This window comes from Anopheles funestus, chromosome 2RL, assembly GCF_943734845.2.
Source record: "Anopheles funestus chromosome 2RL, idAnoFuneDA-416_04, whole genome shotgun sequence".
Lineage (NCBI taxonomy): Eukaryota > Metazoa > Arthropoda > Insecta > Diptera > Culicidae > Anopheles > Anopheles funestus.
This window is the reverse complement of record NC_064598.1, coordinates 84,122,097-84,146,130: the sequence shown is the minus strand read 5'-3', so window position 1 is coordinate 84,146,130 and position 24,034 is coordinate 84,122,097. Positions and strand designations below refer to the sequence as shown.

The 24,034-nt window shown below is 43.3% G+C and overlaps 1 protein-coding gene across 5 annotated transcripts in view; it reads left to right on the top strand.

Moving 5' to 3' along the window:
* Nucleotides 1-24,034, top strand: part of LOC125764500 (zinc finger protein chinmo) — a 117,524-nt gene that overhangs the window by 56,488 nt on the left and 37,002 nt on the right. For all 5 annotated transcript variants that reach the window (XM_049428831.1, XM_049428830.1, XM_049428834.1 and 2 more), the window contains one exon: nucleotides 6,748-7,196. In XM_049428831.1, coding sequence (XP_049284788.1) covers nucleotides 7,082-7,196 — 115 coding nt within the window. In that variant the 5' untranslated portion in view covers nucleotides 6,748-7,081. The remainder of the gene's footprint in view (nucleotides 1-6,747; nucleotides 7,197-24,034) is intronic.

The window sequence follows — 24,034 nt, the reverse complement described above, 5'->3', positions numbered from 1 at the left end:
TTTATGAAGCAACACATTTAGTGTTCTACCGAGCCGGCGGACTGTGGAGTAGAAGATTTGCTCGCTGTACATGGAAGATTGAGGATATGTATGACGCTCGGAATGAGATCATCTCGGGACCAGGCTGTAGTGCAACGCATTTTACTACACTTTGTTATGTACCGCCGCTGGCCATCGTTAAGTGTTGTTGGCTCCGGTTCCTGCTTTTGTGTACGGGGCTCACCTTACGCTGATATCCCTCTCACAGAGACGAAGATACGGTGTGTAGCGGTTCAAGGAACTCTCGAATTGCTAAACACTCGTAGTGGTAGGTAGTAATTTTCTTATATCCAGCTCGAAATGCGTTTAACCCTTTTTATGTCATTCGCACACAGGTTCGGCCGAAGTTCCGGCCGAAATTGCTACGAAGGAAAGCTGACGCCTACCCCTTTTTCAGGAATGATTGTTGTTTTACGAACGCATATTCTTGTGCGCAACGAGAAGCGCAACGACGCACAACGCAGCGCAATAAAAACTGCTGCAGGCCTTTCGATGTTGGGTTGGGTGGGTCGTAAAATCCGTACACAAACCGCCCGGTGCGGAGTTGTAGTCTGGGCTCTTCAGTAAATGGGGATGTGCTGGTGTTACAGCAGTGTTTGCTGGAAATTAATACTCACATCTCCCCCCACCGCGGTCCTTGCAACTGACTGATTGAGTGTGGTGGGTTGGAAAATCTAGGATGCGTTGTGGGTGATATGGTACGGTAAAATCAATACCTGTCCCTAAGGTTTTGCTCCTGGACGGACGAATGCCAAACGGGGGTGATGTTTTTCTTCATGTAAAGACGCATCGTTACGCCGTGTGCGCTGTGGAAGTATCGGAACATAAGGAAATGTTGCATGTGGGTGAAAAAGATGCCCTCTGGTGGAGGTCTTTTTCTCTCCTCCTCCTTCTCTTGATCATGCAATCGACACCCGCACCAGCTTCCTTTTTTTTGCCACACCATCGCTACTACTGTTGCTGATTATATGTTGCAGGATTTTCCCTTTATACGAATATCCCCAATGGCATTGGTAGGGCCATACGAAAAGCCAACGACCAGTAAGAAAGTGAAAGTGAAATGTGCACCAGTTTGTTGTTGTATTTTTCCATGAAAAAGGAAGCCGAACATTGTATGCAGCTATTTGGTGTTCCGTCCGTCCGCTTCCTACCGGGTGTAGGACCGGAAAGGGAAGTTGTGGAATCCCTGCGGCGATCCCAAACAAGGCACATTGGTACATTTGCTTGCATTTGCGCATAATCGCACCGTGTACCGAGGCAAAAGTGCAAGGCAAGAAGAAAGGAGGTCCCCTGTCAGTGTGGGTGGTGGCGCATGTTTTACGATTTCACTTTCACTATGGCAGGATAATCATGGCACGGTACACAGACGGGCATATGCAGCAGCAGTGTGGGACACTTAATTTTATGCAGTATACTCTAGTGCTACTGCTGCTGACTAATAGCACGAGGCAAGAAGATTGCGGACTTTTAGAACCGATGCGGGTACCATTGCCGTCCGATGCGGTTGTTGCAACGAGTTCAAATTGGGTATGGAGTATAGATGTGCAGGGAAGTTTGTGTAATGGTGTGGAGCACACTTTTCCTCCTACTTCCCATAAACTGCTTTCGTTTCATACGACATTCAGTATATAGGAGGTGTTTTTCCACTGTACCTCGGTAATGGAATTTCCTCACTTAGTTGCAGCTGCTTATGTAAAAAGGCAAAACACCATGAAAACGCATGCTATTGCTGGCAGTGTTTGTGGAGCGTATGCGTGCGCTATAAATTGTGTAACCTATGCGTCTTCTTGCAACAACCTTTTTTTTTGTGGAAGGATATGAGTATGAAGAAAATGTATCCTTTTTTTGGGGTTTTTATTTTTTTTGCGTGGGCCTTTTGCTTTAGATAAAGCCTAATAAAAGAGGGCACAAAAAGATTATTGTATTCTACTGGGGTTTGGGGGGGAAAATAGTGCAGAAAATCGTAACTCCGGCAGTGTGCAGTCTGTCAGCGTTGCAGAAGCTTGCCAATCTATCCTTTTTGCACACTGGGGTTGGACATACATTATGCAGGCATGTAAGAAAGAAAAAAAAACGATACGTGTTAGTGATTCGAAGCGAGGGATAGTACGTATAATGGCGTTGCATAAAGGACCACTCCTATTCGTATAACGTAAGACCCCCTAAAGGAAGGCCGGAAAATAGCTGTAGAATTATGCTGTGTTTTTTTTTTCGTTTGTTTGTTTTCCACTGCAGTTCCCTTTGATGGGTGGGATGTCTAATGCAAGTGGTTTTTCTTTACCACTGAAGCCACTGTTTGCTTACGTGGCACTTTCTTGCATGAATTAATGAATCTTTGGCGTTGATATGAGGTCTTCATTTGTATTACTCTTCTTTATGAGAGTATTTTCCGCATTCCGTATACTGCACAGTCAAATGCAGCTTCTTACAGATGCGCTTTATTGCGCTGAGTTTGGTGCTTTTGTTCATGTGGTCTGCAGGACTGTTTGTTGTTTTTATTTTCTCTTTTTTTGTAAAGATTTTTCATAATGGGGATTTTTCATAAACAAAAAAAAACAAGTTTATATGGCTATTTTTTCCTATCCCCTAAACTGTCGTTGGCTGAGACAGTATATTGAGAGTGGAATAATGGTTTTTTGAGTATATTTTAAGCTATGTGTATCGTTTGCAATGTAAGGGTAGATTGCTTTAGTATGTAAACAAGAAAATTCCTTTTCTAATTGCTTTTGGATTAAAATTGTGGAGCATTAATGCAATGTCAAATGTCAGATGCAGGAATATGCAGTTCTTGTGGAGGCTTAAGTTTTTTTTCGATAAAATAAAAAAGTGTAGGATTGTCCTTTAATCTGTACATCTTATGACGAAAATGACTTAAATCCTACTACTTGATGAGCTGAATCTTGAAAATCAAGACAAAATGGATGGCATCGAAAACTAAAAAGGCAGCTATTTTTCATTGAACATTTTGGCCGAAAAACAAAAAGAAATCAATTCCAACCTATGTAGAAAGAAAATTTTAAAACAGTTTTAAATCAATCGTTGGACAAGTCCTCGAGAAATTCTAGAAGATAAACTCGCTTCATCAATTTAAATATGCGTTTTTGAATAGGGAAGAGTTTCTCATTTGGTCTCGATCTCCGTTATTTGTTGGTAAATTTATTTGAAATTTTCACCAGATATTCATGAGATATGGATCTTCAAGTTTTCAAGGGTTTAAAGAACTTCGCTAAAGCTAATTACTTTAAAATAGTTAGTCACATATCTTCTTCACATTATGCTATACCAGCATCAAACCGTTGTGGTTTTGTTAACGACTTTATTAACCCACAATGACAAACCCAATGATGAATAGAACGTTCGTTAATGCCCTTTCCGCTTTTGGGCATCGTTACTTCCGACACGCGGCCGTTCGCTTTTGGGCAGGTGTTACATCCGCTAGCATTTTTGGCATCGATGCACAAATGGTTCTCGATCGCTAGCACAAAACAAAAAACCTAACAAACCGACCCTCAAAATTCGGCAAAAACCTGCTTGGAGCAGCAACGGCAAGCGCATATAGCACACTTTGATGGCACCGAAACAGAATGCCGAACATGTGACCCGAAAATGAAAAGAGTGTGAACGAACCGCGAATGCAACCGCGGCAGCAGCACCAGTGCGTCGGCTACGAAAACAAAGGAAAAGACACGACGGGCTGTTGCTAGTCGGATGCGTCCGCGTGCTTACGTTCACGCATGCAAGCATGCATGTGGTGTTGCAGCGTACGCGATCCACGCTGGAGCTCATGCATTTTTAATTGCTGATTAACGCATTTGTCCCACAAAACGAACCTCGCTGGGGTGGACGGGGTGGGGTGGGAATGCAATCAGTCACAAAATTGAACTGTTTGATGATGTGTCCAGCAGTAGCTGTGCGCGGCACAAAACAAAAAAAAACATTATCATTTTTGGAGAAGATCGTTCTGTTGATGCACGATGTTTAGACAGTGAATTTTTTGGTGGTTTTGTAATTTAGTTTTTTAGTTTACTGTTTAGTTTTTTAAGTAAGTTTTTGAAATGTTTCCCCCCGTAAAAATTCTTCATAAGTGCATTCCAATGAATAGAAACGCACTTGCAAACGACCTGAGCGACGACGGAAGTGGCAACCGTGCCGGAAAACCTTTTTCATCTTTCCTCCCCACGGTAACAGCATTTGATGTCATGCTCCCAATAGACCCGTACCATTCCCTTCGCCAAAAGAAATACCCGTCCGAACCATCGAAAAAAAAAACAAACGTAACCTCCGCCAGGCTACTAATGCAACACATACGGTGCCTTGTACCGCAGGGTTTTGTAGGTCAAATCTATTTAACCGAAATTTCGACAGTCGCACTTTACGCGCCTTCCATCGACTGCATCGGCCCGCTGTGTGTGCGTACCAATGTTCGAGTGTGCGTTTTGTCGCGGGCGAACGCAAGTGCGTTCCGGATCGGATGCGGCCATGTCGTTGCAATGCTGAAGGTTTTTTTTTAGGGGCGGGAAGGGGCAAGGCACGACAAAGCTACTCACCATGCTGCTGACGATGAATATTTTGTTGCATGTTGATTTTTTTTTTGCTATGTCCGTTCCCCCCCTCCGCCGGGTTTTTTTGTTGTTGTTTGTGTTCATTGTATGTTGTGCTGTGTGTTATTGAATTTAATCAAACACATCGCGAACGTGCGCTTTTACCCTCTTTTAACATGCGTGTGTGTTACCGCACCTGGCCCGTTGAAGGGGGGAAACAAATAGCAAGCAAAACAGTGACAGAAACAAAACACATTAAATCCATTTACCTCAAGTGTGATTGTTTTTTTTCTCTTTTTTTTTTTGGTCGACCGAAACTGCATCGTGTGAAAAAAACAAAGGAAATGTAAATTTTATGCACATCACTCGCGTACGTGGTGAACGAGCACCGGGAACGCATTAGAACGACTAATTTCCATCATTAAAACGCGGAACCTGGATGTGTAAACAATAAGGGTGGATCCGTGACAGGATGGGGTTTTGCTAATTAGCATGGCATTTGTGCATTCTGCATTCTGGTTTTTGGTGTGCTTTATATGAAACTTTTTTTTTAATGGAAAAGACAAGTGGGGTAGAATTTTGACGAAAAAAAATGGGGGAGAAAAAAGATAACCAAAACAAAATGTTGACTACATATTGTGTGTGCTCATTGTTAGCAATTTTAGATATTATTTAAATGTATGTTTTTTTTAAGTTTTGTTGTAAATGTATAATAGAAAATTATTTGTTTTGTGGTTTATCAGTTATTTCGGTTAACTGTTTTGGCTTCATTTAAAAATGTTAATTTATAAATTTTGAACATTTTCTAGGCTTAGGGAAAAATACTAAATTTTTTGTAGCTGCAACGCTGAAGGCTGTATAATGTCCAATTAGCAGATTACCGTCAGAGGTGCAACGTTGCACCCGTTATACATATGTAGGAGACGAAGGTGCTTCCCATTTTAGACCAAAAAAATAATAATGATAGGCTGAAAGTGGCATACACGTGGACTTTTTAGATAACGTAGACTCATTATCTTTAAATAAAAAATCCAAAATTCAGTTTTTCTTCTTAAATAATTAACCCTTATATTGGAGTTCAATTTAATTTAAAATTTAATTGTGGCCGAACCACGTCTCTAAAGGTAGTATTTTCCTTGTAGGAATACAAGCAAACATGAATCGGTTTTCTAAACTAAGTTTATTTCGTGATTGGTATAGACACAACGAAAATGCACTGATTCGTGTATGTTTTTAATGTTCTACCACTTATACCTTTTACCTTTGACGAATTATGTTTATTAAATATAAAAGACAATAATTAAGTTAAATTAAAACCCGATCCAATTTAACATTGACGAACTGATCTACATGATGTATTACCAAAGTGTTGTATTTTCCCTCCAAAGTACAGACACGGCACGTCAAAAGACAAAAATCGATCGCTCCAAAATCGCTTTGTACATTTTTACGAGCTCGCAGGATTTGTTTGCGGTAGCTGCTGTTGCTTTCAGCTTTCGGACTCCACAACCACAAAACCAGGCCAAAAATCCGTGCACCACTAGCCCTTTCCTTAAAATAAAAATAAGTATCCTGGGTTTTGGAGCTCCTTCCGTACAGTTATTTGCTTCCCCGTAACGGTTGGAACGAACGCTGTGAAGCAACCTACCATCATTTTAATGGATGGTTTGTTTTATTCTGTTGCTTCCATTTTTTTTCTAACCTTCCGTAGATGCGTCGCTTTCCTTGCATTCAAGATTTATCGTCGGGTTGTTTGTTGTAAGTTCGGACTGTTTTTCCTTATTTTTTTGTTTGAAGGTGGGTGGGATGTTTTTATTTCCGTTTCAAATGTAACCGAATCGGAGGGCAAGCTCCGCTGCGACCCTATGGGTTCTGATCGAAGATAAATCAAAGATTTATGTGGAACGCGTGTAAAGGCGCACCGAATCGTTTGGGCTGTGAGCCAGTGTTCGGTGGTTGACTTTTTGTTTCACAGCCCAACTCTCGGAGAGCTTCGTAAGCTGTTGTGATGATCCTCGCTCCACACAGCCAAGGGACGTCCTGTGGTCCACATTCCTGTTTGTGTGATGGAGGCGAAAAATGAAATGTCCTTCCACTGTTTAGTTTGATTGCTATTTTCGTAAAACGATTCTCTAACCTGCATTCCTGATTATTTCCTCCATTTCAGATCGTTCGCGGGATAATAGCGCAAACGTAAAACGGAAACAAGCAGCAGAAACCGAAACGCTAGCCAGAGCGCCACATTAAGAAGCATCACGGCATAAAACGAAACAAAAAAAAAGCACCGGCCACCGAATTAAATCGCGCCCTCGAAGCAAATTCAAATCCAAGACGGAGCAAATTTAGTATCACTCGGTTCACACCCCTTCGTGTGCGGTGGACCAGCGTGTGTGATAAAGTATCCCTTTTTTTCTCTCTCGCGCGCGCGCGTGCGATCATCACGGGAAGCGTTCACTGTCGGGGGGTACGCGCTGTGTCTACGGAAGGCAAACGGCACCAACATGGATCAACAACAGTACTGCCTCAAGTGGAGCAACTATTCATCCAACCTAGCGGCGGCCTTCTCGAACCTGTTCGATTCCGCCACGCTCACAGATGTCACGTTGGTTTGTGGAGGTAAGTGTGTACGATAAATGAAAAAGGATTTTGTTTGTATTTTATGAATGTTTTTTTTTCGTTTGAGCGATATGTACCAAAAAAAACCATTATTTGAAGGTGGTAAGCCTGCTAAAGGAACTAGCAGGATGAAGGCGCTATCACCGAAATGACCATTGGTTGTGTTAGCTAAACTTGAAAGGATTTTCGGGACGTCGCGTATTGTCCGTACGAACGGGTCGACATACAGACATTATCGCAACGCAGGTCCTGTGCGTTACCGGGGATCTGTCCGTTTGGCGATTAATCGAAAGGAAAAGCACCAGACACGCACAGTTCGGTCGGCAGTTATCGTGCGGGAAACGGAAATGTGAAGCGGATTTTCAAAGGATTAGACATTTATTTTAAATTTTCATTTTACCATCTACTGCACAACTGCCAGCCGATGATGGTGAAACACTGGTTGTCGCTTCACATCACGCGATGATACTCGCGGGCAGAAAAATTCGCGTTCGCGATTTATTGTCATACGGAAGCGTTGGTTTGTTGCCGCCCTCACTGATACTTTACGCGTGATCTTCGGACGAGAGTGCTCTTACCTAACAAGGGTCAAACATTTTGGGTAGATGGACGCGCAGTGTTCGGAATGAAACGAAGCGTTACCGTCTGTTGCTAAAGTAGACTACCGGTTGTGTTTTCTTGCACATGAATTTGCGCGCGTGTTATGTGACCTTCCGCAAAGGAAAAATGTTACGCAAAAGTGTTGTATAGGACGCAGTTTTATGTTCCTTTTTTTTTGTTTTACATATGCTTTGATGATATACGCAAGAGACAATGAAAGGCTGGTACGTTCGTATTGTTTTGCATATTTTTATTTTAAAAATAATAAGATTTAGATAAAAAAGACCAATTTAACGAGTACACAATTTTACTATTTTGGGAGAAAAGTTTTTAAGGATATCGCTTCTCAAATTGAAGCATTTTTTTCTTTAAGCATTTAAACACTTTTTCTAAGATTGATCCATAATGATCATATATACATGTATAGCACAAATTGACGTTTGTTGTTGGAAGAAAAAGGGCAAAATTTTCCCGTATGAAATATTCAGCATGGTAAAAGGGAAAAAGAAGCCGGCAGAAGAACAGACCGGGAAGGATGTGTCACAATCGCGGAAATTAATTTTTCTCGCGACACATATCGCCATTGCTTGTTCTGGTTCCTGGTGGCGGACAGAGTGGTTATGTTTTTTTTATTTGCTCTTCTACACATCATCCCAGTGCCTCACACATTGTACCATTTGTTTGCTTTGTCGTTTTATATATTTAAAAAATCTTCCCCTTCTCCCTAGTATGATAGAGCGTGGAGTTTTGTGGATAGAAAAATGTGAAGGAAAGTTGATCCACTCCACCAGAGTTTGTCTCGTTTCTGGGTGGTATTTTTTTTGTCTGCTCATCGTAGCGCACAGTTTCCGGTTTCCTGTTGACGACTTCCTTTGGCATTTCGAGTGAGTGGAAGATGAGCAGCAGGACGTAGATCAGTGTGTTGTCTGAAGGATGGACAACAAGCCCTCAACGGTGATGTGGACCCATCCGCGGTGTTTCGCGGTCTTGGGGTTTTTTTTTTGCACCATATTTTATTTTTCTGTTGTCGTTGTGGATTTGTGTGTTAACTCGCGCCATTTTTTTCCTGCGTCGAGTATGGACCACCTAACGATACGATGCATCACCTGCGATACGGGAAATTGAGTGGAAGCTTTGAGTGGAAACTTCATGAGGCATAGGCAATAGGGAAAAACAAAAACGTCGTGTCACCATCGTTTTGTATTTCCCGCACACAGAACGCGCTTCAAATCATTGGCGTGTGGTCCAGTTAGTATGTTTTTTTTTCTTTTCGTAGTGCTTCCGCACTTTATTTGTCTAAATCGTGCTCTCTGCTACTACTTCATTCAAATGTGGATACCGTTTGGGAGACAAATATTGTGAAGCTGATGCGCGAGAAGCGTCAGCCTCCGAACGCGGTAGTAAAATTGAGCTAGAGGATTAAAATTTAATAATGTTTGGCCGGTGTTTGTTGGCTGGCGTTGTCACTTGACAATCCATGTGTTTACGAACCAACTACGAAACAATTCCAAAACCTACGGCAATATCGTCGATCCGTCCTTTTACCTTTCGAACCAACACCGCACCAAAAACAGTTCACCTTTTTTGTTGTTTTTATCTTCTTCTCTCTCCGGCAATCTCCAATTCTCCCCAGCTCCGATGTTTCACCGTATCAGAAACGGCGCGAACAACGCGTTCGGATAATTCACCACGTGATAGTCTCGCGAGGTCGTTTCGGGATAGAATTTATGATAATTTTTATTATCTTGTGGCTCGTTTTTACTTTTTATTCCTGGTGGACAATTGCGGAGATTTCCAGTAGTGTGCAGTGCGTGCGTTTTCGTGGTGAACGTTGATTGCCGCGTGCTGCTGCTGGTGGTGGACACGATGGCAAAGCAAATATTGCAAGTTTCGCTAGTTAAGTAGATAATTTCTTGTGCTGAGCTGGGCAGAAGTTTTAACGCTTGTATTGCGGCCTACATTTCAGTGGAAGGTTGTTTTTTTTTTGGTTAACGTAAAACATAAAGTGCTGCGTTTGGGCTTATCCATGATGAGATTAAAGTTAATGCGAACATTCGATGTGGGAGTGGTAAATGTGAGCTTTAAGTGTTGTAAATGTGTTGCAGTGCAACCACCGAAAGGACTATTATTGGACTATTTCTGAAGCGAGTAGACGAATCTTGAAATTCATTGCAAAATAAATACAAAAACGTGATATAAGCGTTCTGATTCTCATTAAGAATAATTCAATTTAAATATCTGATCATTCTAAACTATTAAATAACAAAGGTAAAGGAATGATTAAAAAGATTTAATAGTAATAGAATACACTATCGCCTACTATCAAAATTCTTAACACAGAAATGGAACAAATGTCATACAAAACAAGTGTGATAAGAATTGAAAGTTCAAACTATTTAACATTATACCCGTACGTAAAGCGCAAAGCGTGCGATGTTTAATAATTACAAGTTCGTGACACTGACACGGTTTTCGCATGCCCGCGTTTAGTGAAAAGGGCAAAAACTTTCCAGCGTGATGGTGGGGTATCCGGACCAAATGGGAAAGCAAATCGGTTGGGAGGCCCTGGAAATGGATTCCCTGCTCTGCATTGTCGTCCTGCTGGAATCGGTTCTCGTATTATGTTACCATCCGCTACTTATAAATTATATAGATGGCACCTTTTGCCAGCCAGCAATTTAGGCCTTGATAAGAGAAGAAAGCAGCAGCAGTTTTTGGACAAGTGCGCACGTCAACACAATTCGCTATTGGCGCTCTATGTACGCACTGGTCTGCGGTAAAGGGATCTGGTCCCCGGTACCGGGCAGCTGGATTATTTTAGACAAAAAAAAAATATCAACAAAAAGAAAAGCTAAAACAAAACCACCATCATGAATCCTTCCGAACGCGGTGGTTCCATCCGCGTTCGGCTCTCTGATTGGATGTGCTCTGCAGTCGACACTCGGTACAGTTTTGCTCCGCTACTATGGTGATGAAAGTTTTAGTCGTAGAGTGAAAGTAGATTCATTGAGCGAGATGGTCGGAATTGAAGAGGAAGCGGTATGACGGGGTAGGTGATGCTCGCGTACAGGAAGAGGAATTTTCACGCAAACGGGAAAGAGAAAGGATATTTCAGTTTCAGCAAAACGCGACGGCACACCTCCTCTAACGTCATGACTTGCAGGGGGGGTAGCGGCGGGACGAAGAGCAGTAGTACATGAGTTAGAGGCTGGCGGTAAATAATGAATCCTTTGCCCTGGAAATTCACTTTCGTTTCGTATTTCGCCATCGCAAGGACGAATCTGCCAGCGTCATGAAGGGTATGAAGGGGGTACTGTAGTGGATGAAAGATGCGTTGCCGTTTGGTAAAATTGTTGGATGTTAGTGTGTTGGAGAAGTAGTGTTACAGTGTTCCACGCCACTGTTTCGGGTGGCCGCGGGCGGAAATGATAAAAACCGACACGATTTTGAAACACGAGAAAGTTTTCTGCTCCGGTACGGCTCGTGGTTCGCCTATCCTCCCATCTCTCCCTTGTCCCCTTCCGCTCTTCAACATCTCCATATTTAAACACTCTATCCTTCAACCTGTCCACCATGTTTTTCATTTACTCCTCACCACTTCTCCTACCGACATCTTCATGGTGCCGTTTGTCGTCAAAGCTCTATTTGTCGTCCGAGCAAGTGTTGTACGGTGGGTGGAGTGTGAGGTAGTGGTGAGCGGTATTGGTGTGAAAATATTCTCGGAAAAGCGCACCACACCGGGGGACCGTCCATCCGTGCTGCCATCCTGCATCCGGCCTATTAGCACAGTGGCTCATCCTTATGTATACGGTATATACGTGAGGAATCCTCGGGATATTCAATGCCTAGGATCAGCAGGGCCCACAGTGCGTTGTTGTCGTGTTCTTATCAGAAGAAGGGAACTGGTAAGGGAGAGGGGAGTCTTCGTCCTATCCGCCCATCACCACATCCCCCCTTTTTCGCAGTGAGCTTTCCATAAAGCCTCGGTTTTGCTGTTGGTTGAATCTAAAAACGCAACTAGAGACGGAGTATAGATGGATGGCTGGGGATGGCAAACTCCCTGCCTCGGATGGTGCGTTATCAGTCGCAAGCGTGTCTACGGTTCGTGCTCCAGATGCGTATCGTATTCAAACGGCAAAGTATATGCGTTTGGTTCGTTCGTCCTTCCTCCCTTTGCCTCCACCATTACCCATTCGTTTCGGTTCTCCGAACCCCGATATAAGCTGCCACTCTTCTGGTATAATTATTTTTCATCTTCACCAATTTCTCTCCATCGTTCGGGAAAGGATTGTTGATCGTTTTCGTCAAGTGGAGCAATACCACGATATGGGAGGAGGTGGTGTGCGCATGTTGGAGTTAGTGGGAAAAAATAACAAACAATTTCACTCCCGCTGTGCTGTGCTGTGTCCTTTTTGCGTTCGGTACGGTTTTTATGTCAGTGCCGCCACCAACAACAACCCGTTTCCCAATTTCCCGACCCACACAGCCGTCAGAGCACAGCAGCATCAGATATATTGAAATATTCACCTCCACGAGTCGCACTTCCGTAGACGCGAACACATGACAATCCTTTTCCCGCTTCACTCACTTTTCAAACGCAACTCAACACCCCGAAACGACACACCAAACCCCCCAAAAAGTTCCGTGGGCTTTTACGCATTTGCACAAGTATTGCCGTATTTCCGTACCACCATGAATCGTGCGCTTGATTGAAGAGTCCCGGCGTTGATGTTGATGAGTTGATGTGCGTATGTGCATGAACCAATGACAACAATGAAAAAGGGCGTCTATGCCGAGGTAAGGAGCAATATTCACGCACCACACCAATTCGTTCCGGCACTCCGGAATAAGGCACCGCGAGAGTGTTAGGTACGTTTGGGTCTAGCAACGCGAGATAGTTGCCTCTGTCGTTGATTGCAGCGGTGTTTGTTGTAGGCTTTGCCATGCTAATGACATGCCCGGAGGAAGTTGGTTGTTGGTAATGTTTAATACCCGCTTGAAATACTGCTGGCGTTTGTACCTTTTTCGACTACCCAATCATCTCTCGCAGATGCTGCTGGATCGTTGGTATTTGTGAAACAAATGGTGCCAAAAACATGGCCCCGGAGTCAGCGTTGTAGTAGTGACTTACCACTAATAGTTTTAGTAGAAGAAGGAAGAAGCAAAGGAGTTCCTCGAGAAATTGCTGTCACCGACCGGTCGTTGGTTCTGGTGGCTTACTTTCACTCATCATCCAGGAATATATATAAGCTTCAGACAGCGGAATTGAATAATGAGCCGAATAAATAATGTGCAATCTTCGCTTTTTTGCTTTTGATAAAAGATAATCGCTTTTGTTCGTTTTGTTCATGGTTTGTCGATCGATTGCTGATTTAAGATCTACGATCATTACCAAACATTTGTGTAGGTGGTTACTTAATAAACAATTTGAAAGAGCTGTATTATATTTTAATATATTTTTTTTAAAGTTCATTATATAGCATAGATATATAAGCTTCATATATGAAGTTTTGTACCACCTATTGAACGAAAAAAAAACAAATTGGTAGATCGACGGAACTGTTATTATGTTGAGCGTTATATCAACCAAAACATAGACGACCGCAGTGGTTTTGTTGGTGAAATGGCACTTCTAAACACTATAACGCTAGAAACAGAACCATCATCCGTAGACCATTGTACCGAGTTATTCTGGGTAGCATCAATTTTTCCTCCTCAGTCATATGGATATATTGTTATGCTGCTTCGTGTTTTTTTTCTTCTTACATTAACCCGACTCAGTGCCGAGTTTCTCATTGATTTTGGGTGTTGTGAATAATATACGTATTGAAGAATAAAAAAAATCCCCAGTTCCGCACCCTCCGCAAAAAAAAGACAAATGAAAATGTCAGCAAAAATTCATATTATCCGCTCACTCTCCAGCAAGTTCTGCTGGTGATTGGCGCCGGCTACAAGCCTGTGGCTTTATTTTGTGTGTGTTGTTTGTTTTTGTTTTCCGTAAAAGAATAGGGACACACACATAGGGCCCGCGTGAATCGCGCTGCAGATATGAAAGCGAAGTTTGTTTTTTTCGACAGTTTTTCGCTCAATATTCTTCATCATCGTGTTCCGGTTGTTCTGGAATATGCCCGAGATGTGTCAAACCAGTCGACTATCATGCCGTGCCGTGTGATGATGTTTCGTTTCTCCCAATTTTCGTGTTTCGGAAATAGTAGAGTAAAGGGCACAGCGCGACGGCGATAAGGGATATGGTGGACTTGGATGCGCTCGTTCGTTTAGATGAAACTAAGCATCTCTGGCAATGCCAGTGGTGGCGGTAGTAGTAGTAGCAGCATCAGCATCCACCTCGGTTATCGGTTGTTTTGTACTTCCATTCTTTCTTCATCACTCACAAACGGACTATTTCCTTGTTGTTGATACTGTCTATCTGCGATGGGAAAATGAGAAAAACCCTTTTTTTAAAGGGAAAATGTTGTTTGTTTTCCTCGCAGGATGAAGACTGGAAAAGGAAAAAGGATGGTCATGAAGGAGGTAGCATGTTGGATGTAGTTTTTTTTCTCCCTTCATTTCAACATTCACAAGAAGAAAGAGGATCTACGATCGATTGTGTTTAGTGGTGGAACAATATTCTGACAAGGCTTCCTTCATGATCGCATGGAAAGTCTTCTTGTCGGTCTTGTCGGTAACGATCGTTGGTGGTTTGTAGGTTGGGAAACGTTCACTAAACGTTCCCTCGATAACAAGAGCAGAAAAAATGAACAAAACCAACACCGCTCCGTACCGAAAAACTCCTAAACTATGTCCGTAGTACAGCTTTTCGTTCGGTACCGTTTGGCCCACCCGGTACACGGGAGAATGGTGCCGGGCGATTTCCCTTACGCGCGTAGGCGTCACACGCAATGTGATATTTGCTTTGATGTGGAAATTTATCGAATATCATTTTCGGGCTTGAAGCGCTGCAAGGCTCAATATTCTCGTTCTGGCTTATTTACTTCACCGTACGACCATCATCACCACCACCATCCCACCACCATCACTCGATGGTATAGTGGCGGCGCATTTTCCATATCAGACACTGGCGGTTTCGGTTCGTTCATGCAATGCGAATGAAACTTTAAGGACCGCAATCCACTCGAAGTATGTACACAGGGATTGTTCCTTTAGTTAACCGGTTTGAATACAATTTTCGGGGGGTTGGAAAAGTTTCTGCTTTGAATTTTGGAGCAAAGATTCCAATTTTTCCCTTTAAGTCCTTTAGTTTTCAATTTGAAGTTGTTTGTTTTTTTTTTGAGATATAAAAGGTTATCACAACCATCTTACAAATTGTTTTGTTAAAGTAAGAATTTTTAATATTTTCTCCCTTAAATTATAGCTTAAACTCTACCTTAGCTTCACTTGATGGCAAACAAGGAAATCAATTGATAGTTGCGGTTTTCGGATCCATATAATTTGGTTGCATTTTGATAAAGTTTCATACTTTCAACGCAATTGTGCTCCTCAACTGAAGCTACTGGACGTGTAGCGGTTGGATGTTATGGTGGAAACGTTTCCCTTCCCATTTCAGCCATTTTGCAGCTCCCAAAAAACCTCTCTACCGCTTGTGCTTTGGTGGGTTTAATTTTCCAAATTGAATTCAACTTTTTCCCGCTTCTAACAACCCCTACCGGTCTTAGTTGTTTCGTTCTCTCATCGCTACCGATGGAAGCTCCCTTTAGCGCCCACCCCAGCATCAACATCCGTCAGCAGCTGGATGTTCCTCTATACAGTTTTCCGGTGTGTACTGTTCGCCTAGCACACATTTCCCTTTCGTGTGCTTTTTTTTGGTTTTAGGTTTTGTTTTGTTGCAGTGTGTTTGGCATAATTTTCTAATTTTTACTCTAAATCTACCCTCGACCGTTTGGTTGGTCCGGAGCGATGTATTCCGCGTGTATTTCCCCGGACCCGCTACTAATTCCGCTCGTCCACACGTTGCTAAACGCCAACACCATCAACCATGATGATCATCATCGGGCTCTGAGCATCTCACTGCTACTTGCTGTTTGATGCTGCGGACGGAAATGGTTTTTTGTTTCATCCCAGGGACTGATAGCTGACGTCGTCATCGTCGTCGTCGTCCTGCATGTCACTGTTTTGGTTTCGAAGCCGTCAGTTTTCCTATTAGGCAAAAAATGAAGCCAGGAAACTTTTCTAAATGATAAACTTTACCGATCCTGCCGGTCCCCGAGGTTCATCACCGTGTGCCTGATGTCCAAATAAGTGTAGAAGAGTAGTGTGCTACTACTACTACTACCACGTCATACTGTTGTGTGAAGGCACTGTGTACCGTACAACAGTTTTCCCGGCTTTTTCCCCCCCATTCTCAAACGGTAAGCCTCTAAAATTGGGATGCTTGTTTTTAGAGCGTTCAAAGGAACATGGAACGCTTCTCTCGCCTCTAAATGAAGCCTTCTGATATGGAACGTCGGTGGCTGTATGTGGTACGTTCAAGGTTTTTTTTTGTTGCGCCTGTGTGTGCATTTCGTTCCATTCGTCCTTATCATGAAACGTGCGAGAGTTACTTTCGATTAGGCTCCACAGATGTTTACACACACCCGGGCCATCAGTTTTCCGAGGGCAGGGGTGTGATGGAACTTCCACCAGTGGAACCGGTGGAACGAATTTTAGGCAAGCAAGAGAGAGAGAGAGGAATGTGACAGGAACACAAGTAATCATTTTGCCTTTCCATCTTTCTGTGTTTCTATTTTTTTTGTTGTATCTTGCCCGGGAAGCGAATGACGGAAAATTTCATCCTATTTTAGACTTCATCACTTCAAATGCCCAAAACACCATGACTCGTTCGGTTGGTTGTGGTGCTTTTACGAATACAACAAAAAAAAAAACAAAAAACGAAGAACTCTTCCTGTGTTGTGAAAATAGTCACCGTCCGGAAAAAGGTTTGCTGTGGGAAAAGGGCAAAAGTTTCGTGCCGGTTTCCTTCAGGTCGGTTTGCGCAGTACTAGCACTAGTCGTACTATTTTCTGGATTCCTTTTTGGCAGCCGGAGGTTTTTTTAACCTCCCCGAATTCCTTCCTTTAAGATGAAGAGTAGTCAGTATAAGGGGGAAATTTTTCATTTCGCTTTTAGTTACTATGTTCTATCAAGGTTTTTGCACAAGAAATAAATTAGTTAAGTTTAGATCTTTCGCCCGCAGGGGAACAATTGAAAGCTCTCTTCTTCGGGAGGAAAGCGCTGAGTAGAACTTAGTTTGCATTTTTTTTGGTTTCGTGTATCATTTTTTCCTACTTAATGATGATGTGTTTTCGCTCCTCCACAGTGTGAAGAAATGGAGGGGTAGCATGTCAGTTGGGCGTTGTTTTCCTTATTTGGTTTTACCTTTTTGAGTATATCTCTGACCCTTTCCCGGGAAATGACGCGTGGTAAGATGATGTTAACTATTCGCAACCACACTGTTTCCCCGGGAAGCACCCCGAAGCACGTTAGGTCTATGCGTGTTTGGTTGTAGTGCCACAGCAACGCAACGGTGTATGAATAATGAATGTCGAGTCATAGAAAGGGGTTAATGAAATAACAGGCCGCCGCCGGATGATGCAGACGGTACGGACCGGTGGAAAACCGAACGCGAATGTGAAAGGCTCTGCACTGTGTGTCATTCTAGGGAAAAGCTACTACAGATATATCTCCGAGAAGGAAAAAGATATCCCATTTTTCATTCTACTTATGATGCATGATAGATTAAAGTGGCAAGACACTACTCGTTAGATCGTGCTCGTGATATTAAATACATAAAGTTTTGCATAATATCTCTTCATATAAAAACAGTTTAGAAGTGTAATAGGCAATAATGCGAGTGTGACATTTTATCATTATTTACCTAAAATGATGCTCCTATCAAATTTCAAATCCATCCTGCGGCAGTAATTCAATATTGGAGCAACGCTTTCTCTGCATGATGTATTTCCCAACAACTTTTAGCCAAAAGACAAACCGCAAAATTGAAAACAGAAGAGTATTAATCCTTTCTCACCGATCATTTCACTGATCCTGCAGGGTTTCAATTCCATCAACGAAAGTCGAGTGTGTTAAAAATGGTTTTTCATGATCTACGGATAGATTTGTGCATTGAGCTTTTTCCTTTTCTGTCCATGAGACTATGAATTTCCCGCATTGCTGGTAGTGGAAATCCGTATCATTTCCCTGTCCCCAGTCACAATCGAGTCATTTGGGGCTAGTTCATTTAATACGGACAGGTAGTTATCAATGATGGAAACTTCCCGCCTTAACTTCCGGTTGTCGAATGTTTCTATTGCCGCAATGCTACTATCTACACCGTGTGTGTGTTCCCGCACTGTAATACTTCACAAACCATTCAAGCAGAGCCTAATTTGGAGATCGTTCACTACAACAGTGAGCTATCGTAGCTGTGGGGTGTGAGTAGAAGGATGGTTTTGATAGAATTTTCCACCGATCCTATACGGTCGAGATAAAAGGGAAAAGATACAACGCAAGTAAACACTGCAATGGATTCCACCCGTAGTTAGATAGCCAGCAAACACACAGTGAAACTATTCCTTTTGTGTAGGAATGTGTATTTTTGCGTAGGAAAAAAACTTTCTTCTTTAACGAAATGAAGCGTTTTTGGGGGCAGAAAAGATTGATAAGAACAGACAACAAAATTCGCACTAGCGCTGAAGGAAATGGTGAATCATTTTCTGCATTTTCTGGGCCTTGCCTTCCCGGTTCTATTTGGAGAGTCTATCTAGCAGAGAACCTTATCTTTTTTTGAAGGACTTTCTATTGCACTCCGCTCTGTACATGGTTCATAATGTGAGGAAATGCCTGTGTTCTATGTACACATTTTTCTTCACGAAAGAAGCTTCATCATCAAGCTGTCTCATGTACTGGTGTGTAGTTGGAAAGATACGCAGAAAACAAATAAATAAGCAAGAAGTGATCGTTTTCCATTGGGACACACGGTATCTTTTTTCACTATGCTTCAGTACTTTCGTTCAAAAATCCTTAATGACACTAGTCAGCCTAGTGGCGTAGTGTTTTGAAAATACAATTTTAGGTATCGTTTCTTAGTGCCACTTTTTTAGTAGAGAAACATTGATTTACTCCAATCCCATTGTTCGTTGTTTGTGTGCGTTTTTTTTTTGAGTTGAGGAAGGTCTACAAACAATTGTTACCGTTACCAAGCTTATAGACATTTGTGTCCAATAATTGGAAAGCAAAAAAAAGTCGTCCAAAATGGCACCGATACACATCCCCATGGCCGTAGCAAAAATCTTCAATTCATTTACTTCCCATCGTCCTGTTGTTGTCTTTTGCTTTAGTTTTTGTCGCAACATTCGGACTAGAATTCTGCCGCGCGCATTGGATGTGTTTTTTGGTAGGTAATTGGAGAAAGAAAATTCATCAGTCCGTCCCGAGGACAAGGAATCGGACGGAAATTGCGTATGTGTCAAATGATCCAAGGTATCAAGCACGATACGAAAAAAAAGTAGCGTAAAACCCTCCGTGCAGATGAAACTCTCGCTGTGGCGCTTTCATTTGCTCGAAGGGACAAGGGTGTTTTTTTTGGCTGCAATTGTTGGTCTTACGTGTTCCTATTGATGCTGTGTGGTATTGGAACCACCGTACAGTAGCTAGAACTGTAGGGTAAAACAACCAACGAAACTGTAAATTTTTCTTCGTTCAAACCTCTCCACCAAACGAGGGATTGGAGTGTTGGGGAAGGATCGGGAAAATTATGGAGTTTCGTGCGTGTTATGTTGGCTTCCCTTGGAGAGTGTGGACGAGAGAGAAAGAGACTCACACTACAGTCAGTTCACTTCCGTGCGCAATGCCGATAGAGGACGGATGTACTTCTCGTCGGATGCGTCTGTCAATTTCGTCCATCCGTCGACATTTTGAACCGCATGTGTGTGTGTGTGTTCGCCTTGTGTAGATTGATCTATTCGGTTGAAAAATTCTGGAAAAGTCCTACGAACGCACCGGTACAACCGGTTTAGAATTGATATTTTCGACAACACACGGTAGTTGTGAGTTATCGGTAAAAATTCTGCCAAATGTCCTTGTCGCCAACATTCCGTGGGGAGATACCTTAGGCGTAGAGGACAAATAGAAGTTGTGAAAGACCGTGATATGGAGGTGTAGAGGGGTTGGAAAAAAGAGGTGAAACCGAGGGAAGGGAATGGTTGAATCGATTCCAATACCTTTCGGCTTTTCGTACCCGGGTTTTCCCCCCTTTTTCCCAACGGCTTCCCATTCGTTTGCTAGGCTTCCGTTCATCATCTCTACACGAAGCAGTAGCATCGCAAACGTTCTACTGCTGCTGCTCCTAAATGAACATCGTCCATTTTGCCGTTCCAGATTCCTCCGGTATTCACTCACCACTCGTTCGCGGAGGTAGTTTGATGTTGAAATGGAACGGCTTCACGTCCCCAAAAAAAAAAAAAAAAAATCCCTGATACCTTCGACGACGATGTTTGACTTTACAATTGACAGTGATACGCAATGGGGGTTGTTTTATTTCCACTTCGCATTGCCTTCGAATCGTTTGTCCAGGACACGTTTTCCCAGGACGCTACACACGGTACGGACGGTTTTTTGTCGGTTAGGGGACGATTTGATTGGTCAAGTTTTATTTTTCTTACCATCGGGCCTGATCCACATTTCGAATCTCTCTCCCTTTGACTGCTTACAGTCGAAGAGTGCGGAAAAAAATCGAATTGCGTAAAGTTTTTGGTTGGTGAAATGGGAAAATTCCTTTGCGTACGAGACGGGATCGGAGCGAACAGCAGCAAGCACTCGAGTGGGAAGCACTCACTAATGAGTGAAGGGAACTGTTAGGACAGTCGCTTTTCATTAGAGATTTATTCCGGTGAAATGCGTTTTTCGCTTTAATTAAACAACCGTAACATTGTTTCTTAGTGGATGTACTAATTTACGCTATTTTTTCTTTCTTCTTTTCTTTCTCATTTTAGGTAAGCATACAACGCACATTTTCTAATTCATTGTGGAAGAAGCCTTACGGAAGGAATAATTGTCTAGACGCTGGAGGTTGTATTCGATTTTTAATTATTTTTATTTGTAATGAAATTGAAGACAGTAAGGCGAGTTTCAATGAAAGGCCCAACATATCTGTTCTGATGTAGAAATGTTCAGAAAAAAATCTCTGACGAGGAATGACTGCATTGATCGTGTCGTTAAATCGGTACGGAAGCATTGGTTTATGCAAATCGAAATGAAACATGTCCTTTGTTGTTTGGTTGTCAATTTCCACTCATATGATTTTCCGACCAAAGTGCCCAACGTTACTTACATTGGTGGTTTCTTTTGCCGTGGTCGATAAAGAAACTTGGAGTACAGGTTTTTGATTCTGTCCGACACCCAAAACATTCATATACATATTTCCACATGGTCCCTTGTTTTTACCGCAGACGTTGAAAGTATTTGCGGAATGGTGTGTGAATGTGGCACAGGACAGGATCTGGACGGCGCGCCGTTGAAGATTCAATAAAGCCGTCTTCATTATTCCAAACAAACACGCATAAAAATTCTTCAACTTCCCGGACCTGCTCAAGACGTAATAAAAGGACCACCACTACCACCACTCACCATATAGCGGAGGGTTTTTTCTGGAAAAGAAAGCGAGACTCATTCCGGGGGTTGCTGCCCCGTGTGGTGAATGTTGCGGGGTGTTGGTGAGACGGTGTCGCAACCGAGAAAAACCAGGGTTCGACCCATAAAGACGGGCTCTTAAGGGAGGAACGTTCCGAGAAGTGTGTATGTGCGTACAAGGGAGAGGTGGAAGAATGGAAAAAAATCTCCAAACTGTATCGTGCAGACAGTGTTCATATATTTTTCCTATTTTTTTTTTTTTTGAGTGTGTCCCAGTATTTTCCGTACGTTTTGTCTCGATTGTGCGTCGATTGGCTCGGAAGAAAGAATTCGATACAGACCTTAGCGGCCCTTTTTCCGAGTGCGCCCGCTCGTCTCTAAGACCGGGAGACGGTTTTTTAGGGCAGGAAGTGCGTTGCCGAGGGATGGTGGTTGTCGCTGACGGAAATTATGTCCTTTTTAGGAACCGCTGTCCGCGCTCAAAAAAGGTCCCTAGCTTAGGAGAATAGTAGCAGGAGAGCGGACTTAGCCGCTCTCAACGTAAAGATAAGCTAGGAGACTAAGCTTACCTCTCTCGCATCGCTTCACCGTGAAGCGATGAGTGAGAGGGAAGTTAAGCGTCTCTGTCTGTCTCGCTTGCTCCTGCAGGCGCAGACAGATAATGCAAGGACAATGCGGGGATCGGCGCGAAAAATCCTCCCCAAAATTATTAAATTTATTAGGCAAATAGGGAAATAATTGAGGAAATAGCTACCGGAAATTAGAGGAAATTACAGGAATTACAGGAAATTAGGAAATTGTTACAGGAATTAATAATATAAATAAGAAGTAGGGCGAAAGGATAAAGGGTGAATAAAGGGTTGAGAAACGCGAGGAAAACACGGTTATGCGTCGCCGTCAAGGAAATGTATCGATTATGTATCGCTAAGGCAGCATGTACGATAAAAGGGGGCTACGGGGAGGTAGCCCTAAATAAATAAGCTTTCTCACAACCGGAACAAAAAGCCTTTTTATTTCGGTTGGCCGCGGATAAATTAGTTTAGTTTCTACCTTCTCTCACCCTCGGTCGGAGTTTGATACTCCGGTCCGAGAGCTCAACACGGGTTTATCGCCCTGCTGTGCTGGGAACATTGGTGGCTCCAGAGAGGAAGGTAGTACTTGCTAACGTTCCAAGGCACGAGAAAGTTTCCCGCCACGAGGTAACCGGAGGACCCCATTCCCGGTCGAAGGAAGGAAGACGCCAAGCACCGAAGAGAACCGGAGGACCCCATTCCCGGTTGGAAGGAGGACGAGAGAGGGCCACCCACCTCTAGCAGACCGGAGGACCACATTCCCGGCTGAAGGAAGGACGAGAGTAGGCCACCCGCCTCGAGCAGACCGGAGGACGTTCATTCCCGGTCGAAGGAAGGAAGGAAGACGCTAAGTGGTGAAGAGAACCGGAGGACCCCATTCCCGGTTGGAAGGAGGACGAGAGAGGGCCACCCGCCTCTAGCAGACCGGAGGACCGCATTCCCGGCTGAAGGAAGAAGGAGAGGGGCAACCGCCCTGTGGAAACCGGAGGACGTTATTCCCGGTCAGCGAAAGGAAGGAGAGGGGCAACCGCCCTGTGGAAACCGGAGGACGTTATTCCCGGTCAGCGAAAGGAAGGAGAGGGGCAACCGCCCTGTGAAGACCGGAGGACGCTCATTCCCGGTCGGAAGGTATAGTGATAGTGAAGTGCAACGGTTCCAGCGGCAGCAGCAACAGTGGTGCCTAAAACGGTTTAAAAAAAAAAAAAAAAAAAAATAGTGCGACGGTTCCAGCGGCAGCAGAAACAGTGGTTAAGCCTAAACCGGCTTAAAAGAGTGCATCAGCAGCGACGGCAGCAGCAGCAGCAGCAACCGGAGCGGTAGCAGCGGCAGCAGCAACAACAGCAGCGGTGGCAGCAGCAGCAGCAACCGGAGCGGTAGCAGCGGCAGCAGCAGCATCAGCAGCCGAAGCAGTAGCAGCAACTGCAGTAGTAGCAGCACAACAAGAAGCGACGAACCCGCAAACAAACCGTGAGTAAAATGGCAAATACTAAAGAGAAAATTACCAAATTTGAGGAGGAAGTAGGGAGTGATGTGTGCGAAATGAGAAAAGAAATAGAGAGGTTGAAAAGGGAATATAAGGACTTATCCGAAAAACATGAGGAAACGAAACGCGAATCGCAAGAAAAACAGACCAAATTAGTCACACAATTAGCGGAAAAAGAGGCAGAATCTAAGAAATTGCGCAAGGAAAAGGGACAGAAACGTGAATTGCAAGATGGAAGTGCTACAGTCGCAAGCGCATCGACAAGCAACTCAAGCCCTGCTTCCGAATTGCTCATAAAGGGATTGGTCGATGCTTTAAACGAGCGGTCTAAAAGAGATTCCTTAATGGAGCTTCCTGAATTTAATGGTGATTTTAAAAAATGGAACCATTTCAAATCAGTGTTTTATAAAACAAGTGAAGAGGCTAAATTTTCAGATTTGGAAAATCTAAATCGTCTGCAAAAGGCTCTGAAGGGAGATGCCCTGGAATGCGTGAGTGGTTTGATGCTCGATGCGCAAAATATCGAAGGAATTTTACAGCGATTAGAGAAGGAATTTGGT